This window comes from Macaca fascicularis, chromosome 16 (genome assembly GCF_037993035.2).
Source record: "Macaca fascicularis isolate 582-1 chromosome 16, T2T-MFA8v1.1".
Taxonomy (NCBI): domain Eukaryota; kingdom Metazoa; phylum Chordata; class Mammalia; order Primates; family Cercopithecidae; genus Macaca; species Macaca fascicularis.
The window spans coordinates 3,759,482-3,776,572 of NC_088390.1; the positions used below are offsets into that span (position 1 = coordinate 3,759,482).

The 17,091-nt window shown below is 48.6% G+C and overlaps 2 protein-coding genes across 13 annotated transcripts in view; one reads left to right on the forward strand and one right to left on the reverse strand.

Moving 5' to 3' along the window:
• The window catches only part of ITGAE (integrin subunit alpha E), a 95,667-nt gene that overhangs the window by 6,426 nt on the left and 72,150 nt on the right, over positions 1-17,091 (reverse strand). For 5 of the 12 annotated variants that reach the window (XM_074018221.1, XM_045375608.2, XM_074018223.1 and 2 more), the window contains 5 exons: positions 13,508-13,564; positions 13,109-13,204; positions 9,968-10,063; positions 5,943-6,053; positions 3,218-3,532 (listed from right to left, as the gene is read on the reverse strand). In XM_074018221.1, the coding sequence (XP_073874322.1) occupies positions 3,437-3,532; positions 5,943-6,053; positions 9,968-10,063; positions 13,109-13,204; positions 13,508-13,564 (456 nt within the window). In that variant the 3' untranslated portion in view covers positions 3,218-3,436. Of the gene's footprint in view, positions 1-3,217; positions 3,533-3,749; positions 3,914-5,942; positions 6,054-9,967; positions 10,064-13,108; positions 13,205-13,507; positions 13,565-17,091 lie in introns of those variants that run through there. The other 7 variants (XM_065532606.2, XM_065532605.1, XM_065532607.1 and 4 more) reach the window with 7 other exon arrangements.
• Positions 13,748-16,550, forward strand: HASPIN (histone H3 associated protein kinase). The gene has a single exon (XM_005582523.5). It carries the CDS (start codon positions 13,781-13,783, stop codon positions 16,181-16,183), a length of 2,403 nt encoding a protein of 800 aa, XP_005582580.3. The 5' UTR covers positions 13,748-13,780; the 3' UTR covers positions 16,184-16,550.

A 17,091-nucleotide genomic window follows, 5' to 3' on the forward strand; every position in this document is an offset into this window, starting at 1 on the left:
CATGCCCGGCTAATTTTGTATTTTTAGTAGAGATGGTGTTTCTCCATGTTGGTCAGGCTGGTCTCAAACTCCCCACCTCAGGTGATGTGCCCACCTCGGTGGGATAGTGCTGGGATTACAGGCGTGAGCCACCATGCCCGGCCTCGTTTATTTATGTATTTATTTATTTTTGAGACAGGGTCTTGTCTTGTCTCACTGTAACCTCTGCCTTCCGGGTTCAAGCGATTCTCATGCCTCAGCCTCCTGAGTAGCTGGGACTACTGGTGTATGCCACAGACCTTGGCCCAAGCCATAGCATATGAATTTGTAAAATCTAACTGTCATGCGTGTCCGTGTGAAGAGACCACCAAACAGGCTTTGTGTGAGCAACATGGCTGTTTATTTCACCTGGGGGCATGCGGGCTGAGTCCGAAAAAGAGAGTCAGCGAAGGGAGATAAGGGTGGGGCCGTTTTGTAGGATTTGGGTAGGTAAAGGAAAATTGCAGTCAAAGGGGGGTTGTTCTCTGGTGGGCAGGAGTGGGGGTTACCAGGTGTTCAGTGGGGGAGCTTTCTGAGCCAGGATGAGCCAGGAAAAGGAATTTCACAAGATAATATCATTGCTTAAGGCAAGGACCAGCCATTTTCACTTCTTTAGTGGTGGAATGTTATCCGTTAAGGCCAGGCAGGGCATTTGCACTTCTTTTGTGATTCTTCAGTTACTTCAGGCCAGCTGGGCGTATACGTGCAAGTCACAGGGGATGCGATGGCTTGGCTTGGGCTCAGAGGCCTGACACTAACCATGTCTACACTTAAAAGTGTCTTCCTCCTCACTGAGTAGTTCCTGATGGAGTCCCCTGATTACAACTGCCAATCAGATCAGCACAGCTCAGCAAAGTCAATAGAAGGCTTCCCTGTGACAATGGGAGCGGGTGTCTTATTTGCAATTTTGAAAAAGTATAAAAGTAGGGGCTTTTATATAATATTGAAAACTTGGACACGACTCCTGAGCTCAACAGGAAAATAACTAAGCAAACTTACCTGTGGGTCTTTCCTCAAAGGCAAATCCCACTGAAACACCCAAGAGTTACAAGGAAGGGGAAAAGCCTGTGGCAGGATTGGAAAACAGAGAACAATATAATCAAGTAACCAATAACACAGAGGGATTTCTGAATGAAATGAAGATGATGGAATCAGATCAACAGGGAAGCAGATCGTGCCTAACAGCCTAGCGATGTAACACTGGCAAGGTACGGGGCTCCGTGACAGGGGAATGGGCTGCTGCAACCAAGCCCCAGAAACTACCCAAAGGCAGAGCAGCCGGGGCTGGGATGACAGGCAGGTGTGAGGCAGGCAAAGGAGGGCAGGAAAAGCCCTCCCGTTACAGCCAGGTACACGGTTTACTTCTCAGAGCTCTCCCCGTCCTAGTCAAAGAAGTAAGGGTAGCCAAAAGTAGAAATATCAGAAAGACTCCAAATTGCCATTATTTGCAAATAGAATGATCTCCTTAGAAAAAAATCCAAAAGAATCAACTAAAGAGTGATTAAAAAACAGTTTGGCCGGGCGCGGTGGCTCACGCCTGTAATCCCAGCACTTTGGGAGGCTGAGGCAGGTAGATCATCTGAGGTCAAGAGTTCAAGACCAGCCTAACATGGTGAAACCCTGTCTCTACTAAAAGTACAAAAATTAGCCAGGCGTGGTGGGGTGTGCCTGTAGTTCCAGTTACTCGGGAGTGTGAGGCAGAAGAATCGCTTGAACCCAGGAGGCGGAGGTTGCAGTGAGCAGAGATCACACCACTGCACTCCAGCCTGGGCGACAGAGTGAGACTCCGTCTCAAAAAAAAAAAAAAAAAAAAACCAGTTCAGTAAAATGGTCAGATAAGATAAACATTCAAAACCACCAACTGTTCTAAATGCAAACTCTAAACAGTCAGGGGGAAGAATAAAGTATTTTCTCACAGTAGCAACAAAAGCACAGTACAGGCCAGGCACAGTGGCTTACGTCTGTAATCCCAGCACTTTCAGAGGCTAAGGCAGGAGGATCACTTGACGCCAGGAGTTTGAAATCAGCTTGGTCAACATAGCTAGATCCCATTTCTACAAAAGAAAAATGCAAAAAGGAGCCAGGCATGATGGCCTGCACCTGTAGTCCCAGCTACGCAGGAGGCTGAGGCAGAGGACTGCTTGAACCCAAAAGTTCAAGGCTGCAGTGACCTATGACTGCCATCACTGCCCTCCAGCCTGGGCGACAGAGTGAGACCCTGTCCCTAAAACAAACAAACAAATAAAAATACAGCTGGAAATAAGTCTTTATAAATTAAGACCCCTTTGAAGAAAATTGTAAAACCTTGCTGCAAAGTGTTTTTAAAAACCTCAGCATGGCCAGGTGTGGTGACTCATGCCTGTAATCCCAGCACTTTGGGAGGCTGAGATGGGTGGATCACCTGAGGTCGGGAGTTTGAGACCAGCCTGACCAACATGGAGAAACCCCATCTCTACTAAAAATACAAAATTAGCTGGGCGTGGTGGCGCATGCCTGTAATCCCAGCTACTTGAGAGGCTGAGACAAGAGAATCGCTTGAACCCAGGAGGCAGGGGTTGTGGTGAGCCGAGATTGCACCATTGCACTCCAGGCTGGGCAATAAGAGAGAAACTCTGTCTCAAAAAACAAACCAACCAACAAACAAAATCTCAGCAAGTGGAGTAGAAAGACAACTCTATAAAGATATCAATGCTCCCAAACTTAACCTGTATGTTTAAATTAAAACCCCAAAGGGTTTCTTTTGGAAATCTGAAAAATTGATACTTAAGAATTATCTGAAAGGATACAATCGATGATTTTTTTTGTTCTGTTGTTTTTGAGACGGAGTCTCGCTCTGTCACCCAGGCTGTAGTGCAGTGGCACGATCTCGGCTCACTGCAACCTCCGCCTCCCGGGTTCAAACGATTCTCCTGCCTCAGTCTCCCGAGTAGCTGGGACTACAGGCGCCCGCCACCACGCCCAGCTAATTTTTGTATTTTTAGTAGAGATGGGGTTTCACCACGTTGGCCAGGATGGTCTCGATCTCTTGACCTCGTGATCCGCCCGCCTCGGCCTCCCAAAGTGCTGGGATTACAGGTGTGAGCCACCGCGCCCGGCCACAATCTATCATTTTTTTAAAATAAGAATGAAAACTTGCCCTATCAGGCAAAATGTCCTGCAAGTCGTAAGTAATACTGTGTTTCCAGATTAAAGGCACTACTGTGAAGAAAAGTGTAACTTTATTTAATACCAAATGTTTCCCAAGTGTACTTTTTGCACAATGCACAGACGCTTTGGGGACAATGCGTGGTTAAAAACTGATATTCTACAAACGGCTTCATGCTGCTGTCCATCATCCTGAAGGAAAAAGTATTCCGAAGGATGCCGGGTCTCCAAGTCCCAGGACTGGCTGACAGCCTCTCCCAGTGGATAGCAGGTCCTAATTCTCTTCTTCGAGCAGAGTCTCTGATTTCAGCTGGGCCTTCCTGATGTTCTCCAAGTTCAGTTGTTGATATTTTCTTTTAAAAAAGCCACACTGAAACAATGGAAGGAAAGTCCAGAGACAGGCCGAAGATTCCCATCTGTTTCAGAAAACTGGCACTCTGGCTGTTGTCTAAACAGCCCCTACATTCCTCTGTTTCTCATAACCACTATTCCTTTCTCCTACCTTCCTCTGACTCTCTCCCGGACAGTCCAATCCTTCAAGACCTCTGGTGCTCATCCCTCCATCAGAACTGACTCCACCTCCTCTGACCCCTGCCCTCCCAAGCAGCTGAACCTTTTTAACTTATTTTGCAAAGCGTGATAATTTCGGCTGTACTGGATCTAATCTCGTTTATGCAAAAATACTCAGTAGAGCCTATGATGCTGAAGATAGAAGGAGATCAAGTACAGCTTCCTACGTCAAGCTCATCACCTAGCAGAAAAAGAGATAATTACAATACGGTGTGGTGACTGCCGTTTGGAAGGGTTCCCAGAAGGGAGCTCACAGCAAACGCACAGAAGCCAGCACAGACGACTCAGGAGTCTCTAGACCGCTTTCAGGGAAGAGAGTGAGCGAAGTCAGCAGTCATGGAGGGCATTCCTGACAACAGTAGCAGCCTATGCGTACGCAGAGGCACGAACCTATTTAGGGAACAGTTTGACTTGTTGGGAGAAAACAGCAGGGCCAGGTGCTCATGTCTGTAGCCCCAGCACTTCAGGAGGCCAAGATGAGAAGATCGCTTGAGCCCTGGAGTTTGAGACCAGCCTGGGCAATATAGGGAGACCTCATCTCCACAATATTAAAATTAAAAAATTAGCTGGGTGTGGTGGTATGCGCCTAAGTAACAGTCCCAACTACTCAGGAGACTAAGGCGGGAGGATGGCCTGAGCCTAGGAGTGTGAGGCTGCGGTGAGCCATTATTGTGCCACTGAGCTCCAGCCTGGGGGACAAAGCAAGACCCTGTCTTTTATTTAAAAAAAAAAAAAAAAAAAAAAAAAAAAAAAGGCTGGGCACAGTGGTCATGCCTGTAATCCCAGCACTTTGGGAGGCTGAAGTGGGTGGATCACTTGAGGTCAGGTGTTCGAGACCAGCCTGGCCAACACAGTGAAACCCTGTCTCTACTAAAAATACAAAAATTAGCCGGGCATGGTGGCATGTGCCTGTAATCCCAGCTACTGGGGAGACTCAGACAGGAGAACTGCTTGAACCTGGCAGGCAGAGGATGCAGTGAGCCAAGATCGCGCCATTGCACTCCAGCCTGGGTGAAGAAACAAGACTCCGTCTCAAAAAATAAAAAAATAAAAAAAAAAAAGCTGGGCGCAGTGGCTCACGCCTGTAATCCTAACACTTTGGGAGGCCGATGCGGGTGGATCGCCTGAGGTCGGGTGTCCGAGACCAGCCTGGCCAACACGGTGAAACCCCATCTCTACTAAAAATACAAAAATTAGCTGGGCGTGGTGGCGCGCACCTGTAATCCCAGCTACTCGGGAGGTTGAGGCAGGAGAATTGTTTGAACCCGGAGCGGGGGTCGGGGGGGTGAGCGGAGGTTGCGGTGAGCGGGGATCGCACCACTGCACTCCAGCCTGGGCACAAAGAGCAAAACTCCATCTCAAAAAAAAAAAAAAAAAGAAGAAAAGGAACACTTAAGGGTAGAGAGGGGTAGAGGACAGAGAGGAGAGAATCTTAAATAGCAGTAGAAGAGGCCGGGCACCGTGGCTCAAGCCTGTAATCCCAGCACTTTGGGAGGCCGAGACGGGCAGATCACGAGGTCAGGAGATCGAGACCATCCTGGCGAACACGGTGAAACCCCGTCTCTACTAAAAAAAAAAATACAAAAAAACTAGCCAGGCGCGGTGGCGGGCACCTGTAGTCCCAGCTACTCGGGAGGCTGAGGCAGGAGAATGGCGTAAACCCGGGAGGCGGAGCTTGCAGTGAGCTGAGATCCGGTCACTGCACTCCAGCCTGGGTGACAAAGCGAGACTCCATCTCAAAAAAAAAAAAAAAAAAAATATCAGTAGAAGAGTTTGCACATTAAGACAGGGGAAGGCAAGGAAAAGATTTCACTAGGGGAGCAGCAATCACATCTGTTTTAAGGCCTTTTTTACCGTGAAGGCCTCTTCCAATCAAGTTACAAATGCTGGCCTAGGGTTGACCTTCCAGGCCCTATTTAACTCACAGGTAGCCGGACGTAACAGGAGTAAGTTCTGGGCCTTGAGAATAGCGAGGTGGCAAAGAAATATATATAGAATCGCTCTTTATTATTCAATTAGAGTTTTCTCTTTTCAGACAGATACTGTTTTACTCATTTGTCTAAATGGGGGTGTGTAGTTGAAGGAGGAGAAAAAAGTGGCCACGAGGCCAGGGCAGCCGCTCTAAGTCAGAGGTTAGCTGTCCTAAGGAGTTCTGTGCCCAAAACCAGAGCCCAGTCTTCCCTCACCGTTATGCCATGAGTAGAACTGACCTTGAACAGGATGACCAGAATCACAATCAACACCAGAAGTCCACCAATGCTGCCTTTAATTATGACAGGCAAAGAATGGTACTTCTCATCTTTCAGGAAGACGACAGTGATCTAGACAAGACAAAGAGATGGCCCAATACATCAGGTGAAGGAAATGAGGAAAAAATCCTACATGTTATTTTAAGGAGCAAAATACGAGGACTTGGCAACATCCTGTGTATTGATTAAAACTGATGACACGAAAGCAAAAAGCTAATATTCCCTGATACAGCATTTTAGATCATCTAAAATTATCCAATCATCCAAATACTTTGTAAGAAACTATTCTGGCCCCTTATCTAGAAGGGCTAGGTCTGTCAGGAGATTGTGACCTTCTGTTAAAGATGCTCTGACAGCTTGAAAGAGGGTCCCGCGGAATGCAGTCTCAACACAGGACTGCGAGGCTGTCACACCACTTCACTGCTCTATGTCCCTGAGCCCCATGCCTGTTCTCTTTAAAACGATGACTTCCTTTCAATGATCTCCAAGTCCTTTCCAACTCCGTTCTGACGGCTCTTTTTGATCTTGCACAGATCCCTAAAGGCTTTGGTAATACATTTTCCCCACAAAATATGACAAAAGTACTGGTCTTCTCCTCACCAGACTAAAAAGTGTGTATTACCTAAGGGACATAATAAATGCAAAATTATATCCATGTGTACTACTTGCAGAGCTCAGCTATTAGAAGTCATCCTCAGGTTTTGTTTTCCAAAGGCTCTCCCAGTGTCGGGAGTCTCATCTCTCTTCTGGCAGGGCTCAGCTAGAAAGTTCAGGGGATATGCTTCCTGAGACCCAGGGATGTGCTTCCTGAGACCCAGGGATGTGCTTCCTGAGACCCAGGGATGTGCTTCCTGAGACCCAGGGATGTGCTTCCTGAGACCCAGGGATGGCCCTTCCAAGTTGTGGCCAGAACAAGTTCCCAGGACTTAGGTGGGGCCAGAGAGCCAACAAGACTTCTCTGCCTGCTCAGAGCACTGAGTTCCCTTCACGTGTATGTTTAAGCGCCAAGGTCAGGGATGCTTTGGAGAGGTTTCTGTACGGGGTGAAGAGCTGGACAAACTTACCTTTAAGGCCTCTTCCAATTAAGTTATAAATGCTGGTTGACCTAAAGTTGACCTTCCAGGTCCTACTTAGATCATAGGTAGTGAACTTAATAGAAGTGAAGTCCTAGGACTTGAGAATAGGGAGGTACCATAGCAACAAAGACGGAGGAAGAACAGAAAGAGGGCTGGAATATTCTTCTATAGGAGAAAGAGGGGGACTCGAGAACCTGGGTGTGGGAAGTGAAAGGAAGTCCCAAGGTGACTCGGGAAACAGGCCAGATTTGAGTAGAAGACATGTCCCCATTTCTCAAAGCCGCCTCCCTTTATCCTCTTCTAAACCCACAGATTCCCAAAAGTGCCCTGAAGATGCCCAGGTAGAGGTTAAGGGAGAAGCAGGGCACCAGGTACTACTGCTTGCAGCAAACACTGATGCTGGCCTGCCCAGTGGCCACTCCCTCCTTTCGGATTTTATTCAGGAATCATGGTTGGTCTAAGGTGATCATGACACACAGCTATTCTCCTTCGCCAGTGACTGACGTGAGATTCAGATCTCACTAAGAAGAGGTAAGAGGATGTCTCCTGGGAGCTTTTGGAAACTGTTTCATCCCTGAAAAGGGAAGGCGCATGAGGAAAAAGCCAAAATCCTTTTGCGACTGACTTCTTGCTTCCTGTTCTGTATCCTGCCATGTGAAAACATAGCATTTGGAGACGTGGTAACTTTGTGCTGGCCGTGACGGAACGCAGCCCCAACACGGCAGAGTGCAAGGACAAAAGCAGCCAGCCCATCGCCCCAGGTCACTCTCTCTCGCTGGATAAACAGCATATGCCCTTGTGCTGGAAGAGATGGATTTTCCCTTTCTTGCGGCTGAAATGCATTTGGATAGTTTGTTTATATTCACAGAGTCACTGTCACTCAGGTGCTTATTGTCAGGAACTACTTAATACTTTGCTTAGGATATTGGATTTAAAGAAAGGAATTTTGCGGAATCCATGCCATAGAAATAAAAGTATCAGTAAGTAAGAGGGGGAAATATATAAATTTAAAATGTGCACGTAAGAAACTTAATAGTAACTCCTCCCTGCTAGGGGCATGGGAAGGGAGAAGTGAAGGAACCATTATTTTTCATTTCATTACCGTTCTCTGTATGGCTTGGATTTTCTTGCTATTACTTTTATTGGTTAAAATTTGGGCAGTGCAATAATGGGGCACTTCTATTTCTTCCACATTGTTTTCTGTATTAGAAATACACTACTTAGCTGGGCATGGCAGCTCACGCCTGTAATCCCAGCACTTTGGGAGGTCAAGGGGGGCAGATCACCTGAGGTCAGGAGTTGGAGACCATCCTGGCTAACACAGTGAAACCCTGTCTCTACTAAAAATACAAAAAAAAATTAGCCAGGCATGGTGGCGGGCGCCTGTAGTCCCAGCTACTCGGGAGGCTGAGGCAGGAGAATGGCGTGAACCCGGGAGGCGGAGCTTGCAGTGAGCCCAGATCGCACCACCGCACTCCAGCCTGGGCGACAGAGCAAGATTCTGCCTCAAAAAAAAAAAAAAAAAAAAGAAAAGAAAAAAAAGAAATACACTACTTAAAAATAAAAGGAAATGTTATATTGGCATGTCTAGACAATTGCTCCTTTCTGCTCCTCCAGGGAGGAAAACAGAGGACCTTATATTTAGCAATCCAGCATCACTCTCCTGACGTTCCCTCTAGTAGACAATCATGCCTAACTAAAGAGCTCAGAGCTCACAGATAGATCACCTCTGAAGCCATGTCCAGGCAAGTGTCAACAAGAATGAACACACAGGGTAACACACAAAGCATTCAGTCCATAAATCACAGGCATCAGTCTAAGTTCTGGTCATACGTTTGCAAAAAGAATTCCAAGAGTTCCAGTATCTAGTCTAAATCTTATAAAAGATTTATGCATTCCTGAGTACTGTTTAATACTATAACCAAACACTGATACAGCACACTAAGACAGTTAATGTATACGAAAAACAATTTCTTACTTAGGAAATTTTAAAAAAATTATTTATTTATTTATTTGAGACTGGGTCTCGCTCTATCATTGAGACTGGAGTGCAGAGGCACGATCTCAGCTCACTGCAACCTCTACCTCCCAGATTCAGGCGATTCTCGTGCCTCAACCTCCCAAGTAGGTGGAATTACAGGCACCCACCATCACGCCCGGCTAATTTTTGGATTTTTAGTAGAGACAGGGTTTCACCATGTTTCACCACGTTGGCCAGGCTGGTCTTGGCCTGATCTCAAGTGATTCACCCGCCTCGGCCTCCCAAAGTGCTGGGATTACAGTGTGAGCCACCAGTGCCTGGCTGGAAATTTTTTTTTTTAATCAATATATTTTCTTTTTTTTTTTTTTTTTTTTTTTTTTTTTTGAGACGGAGTCTCACGCTGTTGCCCAGGCTGGAGTGCAGTGGCGCGATCTCGGCTCACTGCAAGCTCCACCTCCCGGGTTCCCGCCATTCTCCTGCCTCAGCCTCCTGAGTAGCTGGGACTACAGGCGCCCGCCACTGCGCCCGGCTAATTTTTTGTATTTTTAGTAGAGATGGGGTTTCACTGTGGTCTCGATCTCCTGACCTTGTGATCCGCCCGCCTCGGCCTCCCAAAGTGCTGGGATTACAGGCTTGAGCCACCGCGCCCGGCCAATCAATATATTTTCAAATCAAAGTATATAATGCAGATTCCAGCCTAGTTATTTCAATTCAGAACTCCTCAGCTTGCACCTCTTAATTGCCTTATTTCATAGGCAAAAAACTCGCAGAAGCTGACTCACTCAAGGTCACAAAGGCAGTGATGGCAGAGCCAAGATCAGAAGTGTTAAGGCTGAAAACAGGAAGAGGGCAACAGAATGTCTGTGCAGGCACTCAAAGGTTAGGCACAATTTTCCTTGGGCACTACTCAGAAGTTAGCCAGGAATTACCTTAGTTCTGTGGTTCTCTGCATTCAGTCCCTCATATAGAGATTTGTTGAAAGATATTTCACCAAGGATCTGCAGTTCAGTTACATCTTTTAGTAACTAGAAGATGGGGAAAGGAAAGAGAGAAACAAAACATATTTTAGACATGAACTCACTGTGTTTGAATGGCCCTCACCACCTTTCCTTTTAAAGGCATTCCTGGGCTTAGTTAACGGCCCCAAAGTACACAACACTACACAAAGTTACCCAAACAAGACCATTTGCAGTTATTCTCCAACTTCCTTTTCTTTTCTTTTTTTTTTTTTTTTGAGACAGAGTCTTGCTCTTTTGCCCAGGCTAGAGTTAAGTGAAGTGCTGCGGTCTCGGCTCACTGCAACCTCCGACCCCCCAGGTTCAAGGGCTTCTCCTGCCTTAGCCTCCGAGTAGCTGGGATTATAGGCGTGAGTCACCACGCCCGGCTAATTTTTGTATTTTTAGTAGAGATGGGGTTATGCCATGTTGGCCAGGCTGGTCTCGAACTCCTGACCTCAGATGATCTACCCGCCTCGGCCTCCCAAAGTGCTGGGATTACAGGCGTGAGCCACCGCGCCTGGCCTTTTCTTCTTTTCCCTTGTGCCATCCAAAGTCAGCTCTTGACTGACTTGTTTTTGAGACAGGATCTCGCTCTGTCACCCAGGCTGGAGTGCAATGGTATGATCAAGGGTCAGTGTAGCCTCAACCTTCCAGGCTCAAGTGATCCTCCCACCTCAGTCTCCCGAGCAGCTGGGACCACAGGCACACCCCACCACACTGGGCTAATTTTTGTATTTTGTATTTTTTGAGACTCTGTCTCAAAAAAAAAAAAAAAAGAAAGAAAGAAAGAAAAGGAAGTTGGAGAATAACTGCAGATGGTCTTGTTTGGGTAACTTTGTGTAGTGTTGTGTACTTTGGGGCCGTTAACTAAGCCCAGGAATGCCTTTAAAAGGAAAGGTGGTGAGGGCCATTCAAACACAGTGAGTTCATGTCTAAAATATGTTTTGTTTCTCTCCTTCCTTTCCCCGTCTTCTAGTTACTAAAAGATGTAACTGAACTGCAGATCAGATGGGGTTTCACCATGTTGCCCAGGCTGGTCTCAAACTCCTGGGCTCAAGCAATCCACCCACATTAGCCTCCCACAGTGCTGAGATTACAGGCATGAGCCACCGCACTCAGCTTATTCATTTTATTTAATGTAAGCGTTTCTTCCCTTTTTTTTTTTTTTTGTTTGAGACAAGGTCTCACTCTGTTAGCCAGACTGGAATGCAGTGGCTCAATCATAGCTCACTGAAGCTTCAAATTCCTGGGCTCAAACGATCCTCCTGCCTCAGCCTCCCAAGTAGCTGGGACTACAGGAATGAGCCACCATGCCTGGCTATTTTTTATTTATTTTTTTTAAGAGATGGGGTTTCACTTTGCTGCCCAGGTTGATCTTGAACTCCTGGCCTCAAGCAATCCTCCCGCCTCAGCCTGCCATAGTGTTGGGATTACAGATGTGAGCCACCACACTCACAATTCTTTTTTTAATTTTATCTTGTACCTGTCCCTTTCTTTTCCACCCCCATTGCTACTTCTTCAGTTGAGACCTCATGAATGTCACCTGGATCACTGCAAGACATTAAACTTGATCACTTGATCACTAATTCCCACTTTAGGATAAGTAATCAGGGAAGGCCTCTCTAAGAAAATAACACCTGAGGCTTGGCATGGTGGCTCACGCCTGTAATCCCAGCACTTTGGGAGGCCGAGGTGGGCGGATCACCTGAGGTCGGGAGTTCAAGACCAGCCTGACCAACATGATGAAACCCCATCTCTACTAAAAATACAAAATTAGCCGGGCGTGGTGGCGCATACCTGTAATCCCAGCTACTCAGGAGACTGAGGCAGGAGAATCGCTTGAAGCCGGGAGGCGGAGCTTGCAGTGAGCTGAGATCTGGCCACTGCACTCCAGCCTGGGTGGCAGAGCGAGACTCCGTCTCAAAAAAAAAAAAAAAAAAAAAGAAAGAAAGAAAAGAAAAGAGAAAAGAACACCTGAGCTAAATTTAAGAAGAAACCACCTCCATGAGGACCTAGGGGAAGAGCAGTGTTAAGCAAAGGAACAGCAAGTACAAAGTCTTATGGCCAGAATAATACTGTACTGGCAAGCTAGAAGAATAGGACAGAATAATCCGATTATAAAAGGGGCAGTGGGCCGGGTGCAGTGGCTCACGCCTGTAATCCCAGCACTTTGGGAGGCCGAGGTGGGCGGATCACGAGGTCAGGAGATCGAAACCATCCTGGCTAACACAGTGAAACCCCATCTCTACTAAAAAAAAATACAAAAAATTAGCCAGGAGTGGTGGTGGGCGCCTGTAGTCCCAGCTACTCAGGAGGCTGAGGCAGAAGAATGGCGTGAACCCGGGAGGCAGAGCTTGCAGTGAGCAGAGATCGTGCCACTGCACTCCAGCCTGGGCGACAGAACAAGACTTTGTCTCAAAAAAAAAAAAATAAAATAAAATAATAAAAGGGGCAGTGGGAGAGAAAGGCGAGTACTAGGAGATGAAGTTGAAGAATTAAGCAGAGACCAGATCAAGTAGTGCCTTGCTCTGGCCATGAAAAAAGTATGGATTTTAGTCTAAGTGTGCTCAAGCACCAGTTTTGTTTTGTTTTGTTTTTTAAATAGGCAGGGGAGTGGCACAATCTAATGTCTGCTCTTAGAAGATGGATAGCTGTTACGTGGGAATTATTTATAGAGAATGTGGGAAAAACAGAGGCAAGAAAAGCAGGCTGAAGGTGATTGCAACAGCCCTGGCAAGAAAGGGTAGTTTGAATTACAACGGCAGTGGAAATGGAGAGAAGTGAATGGATTTTGGGTATATTTTGGCACTGAAATGGCAGGGCTTGCTGCTAGAAAAGACGTGGGGATGTAGGAAAGCGGAGTCACAGGTAATCCCTAGAGTTCTTTGTCCTGTAACTGGAGTAAATCACCCTCCTGAGGGCAGCTAAGGAACGGGTTGAAACAGAGGGTTGGTTTTTCGCACCAAAAGACCTATTTTGGACATGGTATACAAAGATGCTATTATCTCTTCTCGGGGGCGATGCCCGTGAGCAACTGGATAATCAAATCTGGAGCATTTCAGTCTCAAATACCTCCTCAGAGTGATCCACGGAGATCTCTGCAGCCACGGTTACATTTTCTTTATCTGAAGCGATGACACAGCTCACTGAATGCCATTCTTCCACATGCTGGAAAAGCAGGGTCTAGTTAACACGATTCCTTTCCGTGCGGAAAGACTGACACGTTTAACACTTTGGACACAGAGCATCGTAAGGTCCCAGAATAGAGGGTGTGCGCAATTTCAGCGCTCACCTCGGCCCAAGCAAAGCTCCGGCGGGAGCAAATGAGACCCAGGGACGAAGCTAGGGAGGGCCTGGGAGCCCCTGGCACTGGCAGGCAGGGGTAACCCTGGAAAAACGGTCTCCTGGCCTCTCGTTCACCCGCTTCAGGCTCTCCGCCCTCCCCTGGCCTGTCGGGACGGCCACACTTACCTGAACCGGAATGAATCCACAAGCGCGCTCCTGACTCCAGGTGCACACCGTGAAGGCCTGAAACGAGACCCATGACCGCGACGCGCTGAACAAACCGAGCCGCCAGTTTTCGGTTCCCGCCCGGGCCCCGGCCCCGGCCAGTGCCCGGACCCATGCCCCGGCGAGGTGCGCATGCGCAGAGCCGGGAGCTAGGACCCCGCGGCAGGCCGGCGCGTCCGCGTCGCGCGGAAGTCTCGCGATGTTTGCGTTTGAACATCTTGGCGGGTGCTGGCCATGGCGGCTTCGCCCCCGGGATTTGGGAGCCGGCTTTTCCGCACTTATGGGGCTGCCGACGGCAGGAGACAGCGGCGGCCGGGCCGGGAAGCCGCGCAGTGGTTCCCGCCGCAGGACCGGAGGCGTTTCTTCAACAGCAGCGGCAGCAGCGACGCCAGCATCGGCGACCCCTCGCAGTCCGACGATCCTGACGATCCCGACGATCCGGACGACCCCGACTTCCCCGGCAGCCCGGTGAGGCGGCGGCGGAGGCGTCCCGGCGGCCGAGTCCCCAAGGACCGGCCCAGCCTGACCGTGACCCCAAAGCGCCGGAAGCTGCGAGCTCGCCCGAGCCTCACCGTGACCCCAAGACGCCTGGGGCTGCGAACTCGGCCCCCGCAGAAGTGCAGCACCCCCTGCGGCCCGCTCCGACTCCCGCCCTTCCCCAGCCGCGACCCCGGCGGCCTCAGCCCGGACCTCAGCGCGTGCGGCCAGCCCAGGGACGGCGACGAGGTGGGCACCAGTGCTTCCCTGTTCAGCTCTCTGGCCTCGCCCGGCCCCGGGTCCCCAACGTCAAGGGACAGGGCCATCTCGATCGGCACCTCCGCCTCTCTGGTTGCAGCCTCAGCCGTCCCGAGCGGCCTCTACCTCCCGGAAGTCTCCCTGGACCAAGCGTCTCTCCCCTGCTCCCAGGAGGAAGCGACAGGAGGAGTCAGGCTCACCAGGATGGTCCACCAAACCCGTGCCAGCTTCAGGTCAGCAATCTTTGGTCTTGTGAACTCAGGAACCCCTGAGGATTCCGAGTTTGGGGCAGATGGGAAGAATATGAGGGAATCCTGCAGTAAAAGGAAACTGGTGGGAAGTGGACCGGAGTGTCCAGGTCTGTCAAACACAGGCAAGAGGAGGGCCACGGGCCAAGTCTCTTGTCAAGAGAGCGCGCTTCAAGAGGCCGTCCCGAGAGAGCATCAGGAAGCCAGCGTTTCCAAGGGCCGCATTGTGCCAGGGGGAATCGACAGGCTGGAGAGAACTAGACCAAGCCGGAAGAGCAAACATCAGGAGGCAAGGGAAACCTCTCTCCTCCATTCCCACCACTTTAAAAAGGGCCAAAAGATGAGAAAAGATTCGTTCCCCACCCAGGACCTGACTCCTTTACAGAATGCCAGCTTTTGGACCAAAACCAGGGCTTCCTTCAGTTTCCACAAGAAGAAAATTGTGACTGATGTGTCAGAGGTCTGCAGCATCTATACCACTGCCACTTCTCTCTCTGGATCCCTCCTATCAGAATGTTCAAACCGGCATGTCATGAACAAAACAAGTGGTGCTCTGTCCTCTTGGCACTCCTCCTCAATGTATTTGCTAAGCCCCTTAAACACTCTAAGTATTTCAAACAAAAAGGCATCTGATGCTGAAAAGGTTTATGGGGAATGCAATCAGAAGGGTCCTGTCCCCTTTAGCCATTGCCTTCCCACAGAAAAACTGCAATGCTGTGAGAAGATTGGGGAAGGGGTGTTTGGCGAAGTGTTTCGAACAATTGCTGATCACGCACCTGTAGCCATAAAAATCATTGCTATTGAAGGACCCGATTTAGTCAATGGATCCCATCAGAAAACCTTTGAGGAAATCCTGCCAGAGATCATCATCTCCAAAGAGTTGAGCCTCTTATCCGGTGAAGTGTGCAACCGCACTGAAGGCTTTATCGGGCTGAACTCAGTGCACTGTGTCCAGGGATCTTACCCTCCCTTGCTCCTCAAAGCCTGGGATCACTATCATTCAACCAAAGGCTCCGCAAATGACCGGCCTGATTTTTTTAAAGACGACCAGCTCTTCATTGTGCTGGAATTTGAGTTTGGAGGGACTGACCTAGAGCAAATGAAAACCAAGTTGTCTTCCTTGGCTACTGCAAAGAGCATTCTACACCAGCTCACAGCCTCCCTCGCAGTGGCGGAGGCATCACTGCGGTTTGAGCACCGAGACTTACACTGGGGGAATGTGCTCTTAAAGAAAACCAGCCTCAAAGAACTCCACTACACCCTCAACGGGAAGAGCAGCACCATCCCCACCCGTGGGCTGCAAGTCAGCATCATTGACTACACCTTGTCCCGCTTGGAACGGGACGGGATTGTGGTTTTCTGCGACGTTTCCATGGACGAGGACCTGTTTACCGGTGATGGCGACTACCAGTTTGACATCTACAGGCTTATGAAGAAGGAGAATAACAACTGCTGGGGAGAATATCACCCTTATAGTAATGTGCTCTGGCTACATTACCTGACAGACAAGATTCTGAAACAAATGACCTTCAAGAGTAAATGTAACACTCCTGCCATGAAGCAAATCAGGAAGCAGATCCGGGAGTTCCACAGGACAATGCTGAACTTCAGCTCTGCCGCTGACTTGCTCTGCCAGCACAGTCTATTTAAGTAAGCTCAATGTGTCTGACTGCCCCCAGGTGAGAGGAGGCTGGTCTTGAAGCCTCTGGTGCCGTTTCAGCCTCCATCCTCAGAGCAGGGTGGAACTCCCATTCTCACAGGCTTCCAGTCAGCTTTTCAAACAAGAATTTTGTTTCCAAATGGAAACTGAAATATTTGTTGAAATGTTTAAATGTGCTGATAACAAACGTTCTTTAAAAAGTAAACTAGCTGGGCGCGGTGGCGTGCGCCTGTAGTCCCAGCTACTCGGGAAGCTGAGGCAGGAGGATCGCTTGAGCCTAGGAATTCAAATCTAGCCTGGTCAACATAGCAAGACCCCTGCCTCTATTTTTAAAAATAAATAAACTGCATATGAATGCAAATGTTTATATTTGTAAGCCCTCTTTATTTTATTGTATTGAGACAGTCTTGCTCTGTCACCCAGGCTGGAGTGCAGTGGCACATCTCAGCTCCCTGCAACCTCCACCTCCCGGGTTCAAGCAATTCTCCTACCTCAGCCTCCCGAGTAGCTGGGATTACAGGCGGACGCCACCACGCCTGGCTAATTTTCTGTATTTTTTTTTTAGTAGAGACGGGATTTCACCATGTTGGCCAGGCTGGTCTCGAACTCCTGACCTTGTGATCCACCCGCCTCAGCATCCCGAGTGCTGGGATTACAGGCGTGAGCCATGGTACCTGACCTGTAAGCCCTCTTTCTAATTGTCAGCAGAGTCGTTTCTGTAAATTCGTTTCCATTTTTTGAGCATTGACACTGATGTAGTGTGAGAAAAAAAGAAAAAAAAGCCCAGGCTTCAGCCGTCATACTGAGCAGAGCCTGTTGCTTCAGGTATCAAGGCTAGCTTTGGGAACCAGACTACAGATGAGACAACTGAAAGTAAAGAGGCTGAGGCAAAGCAGAGACCA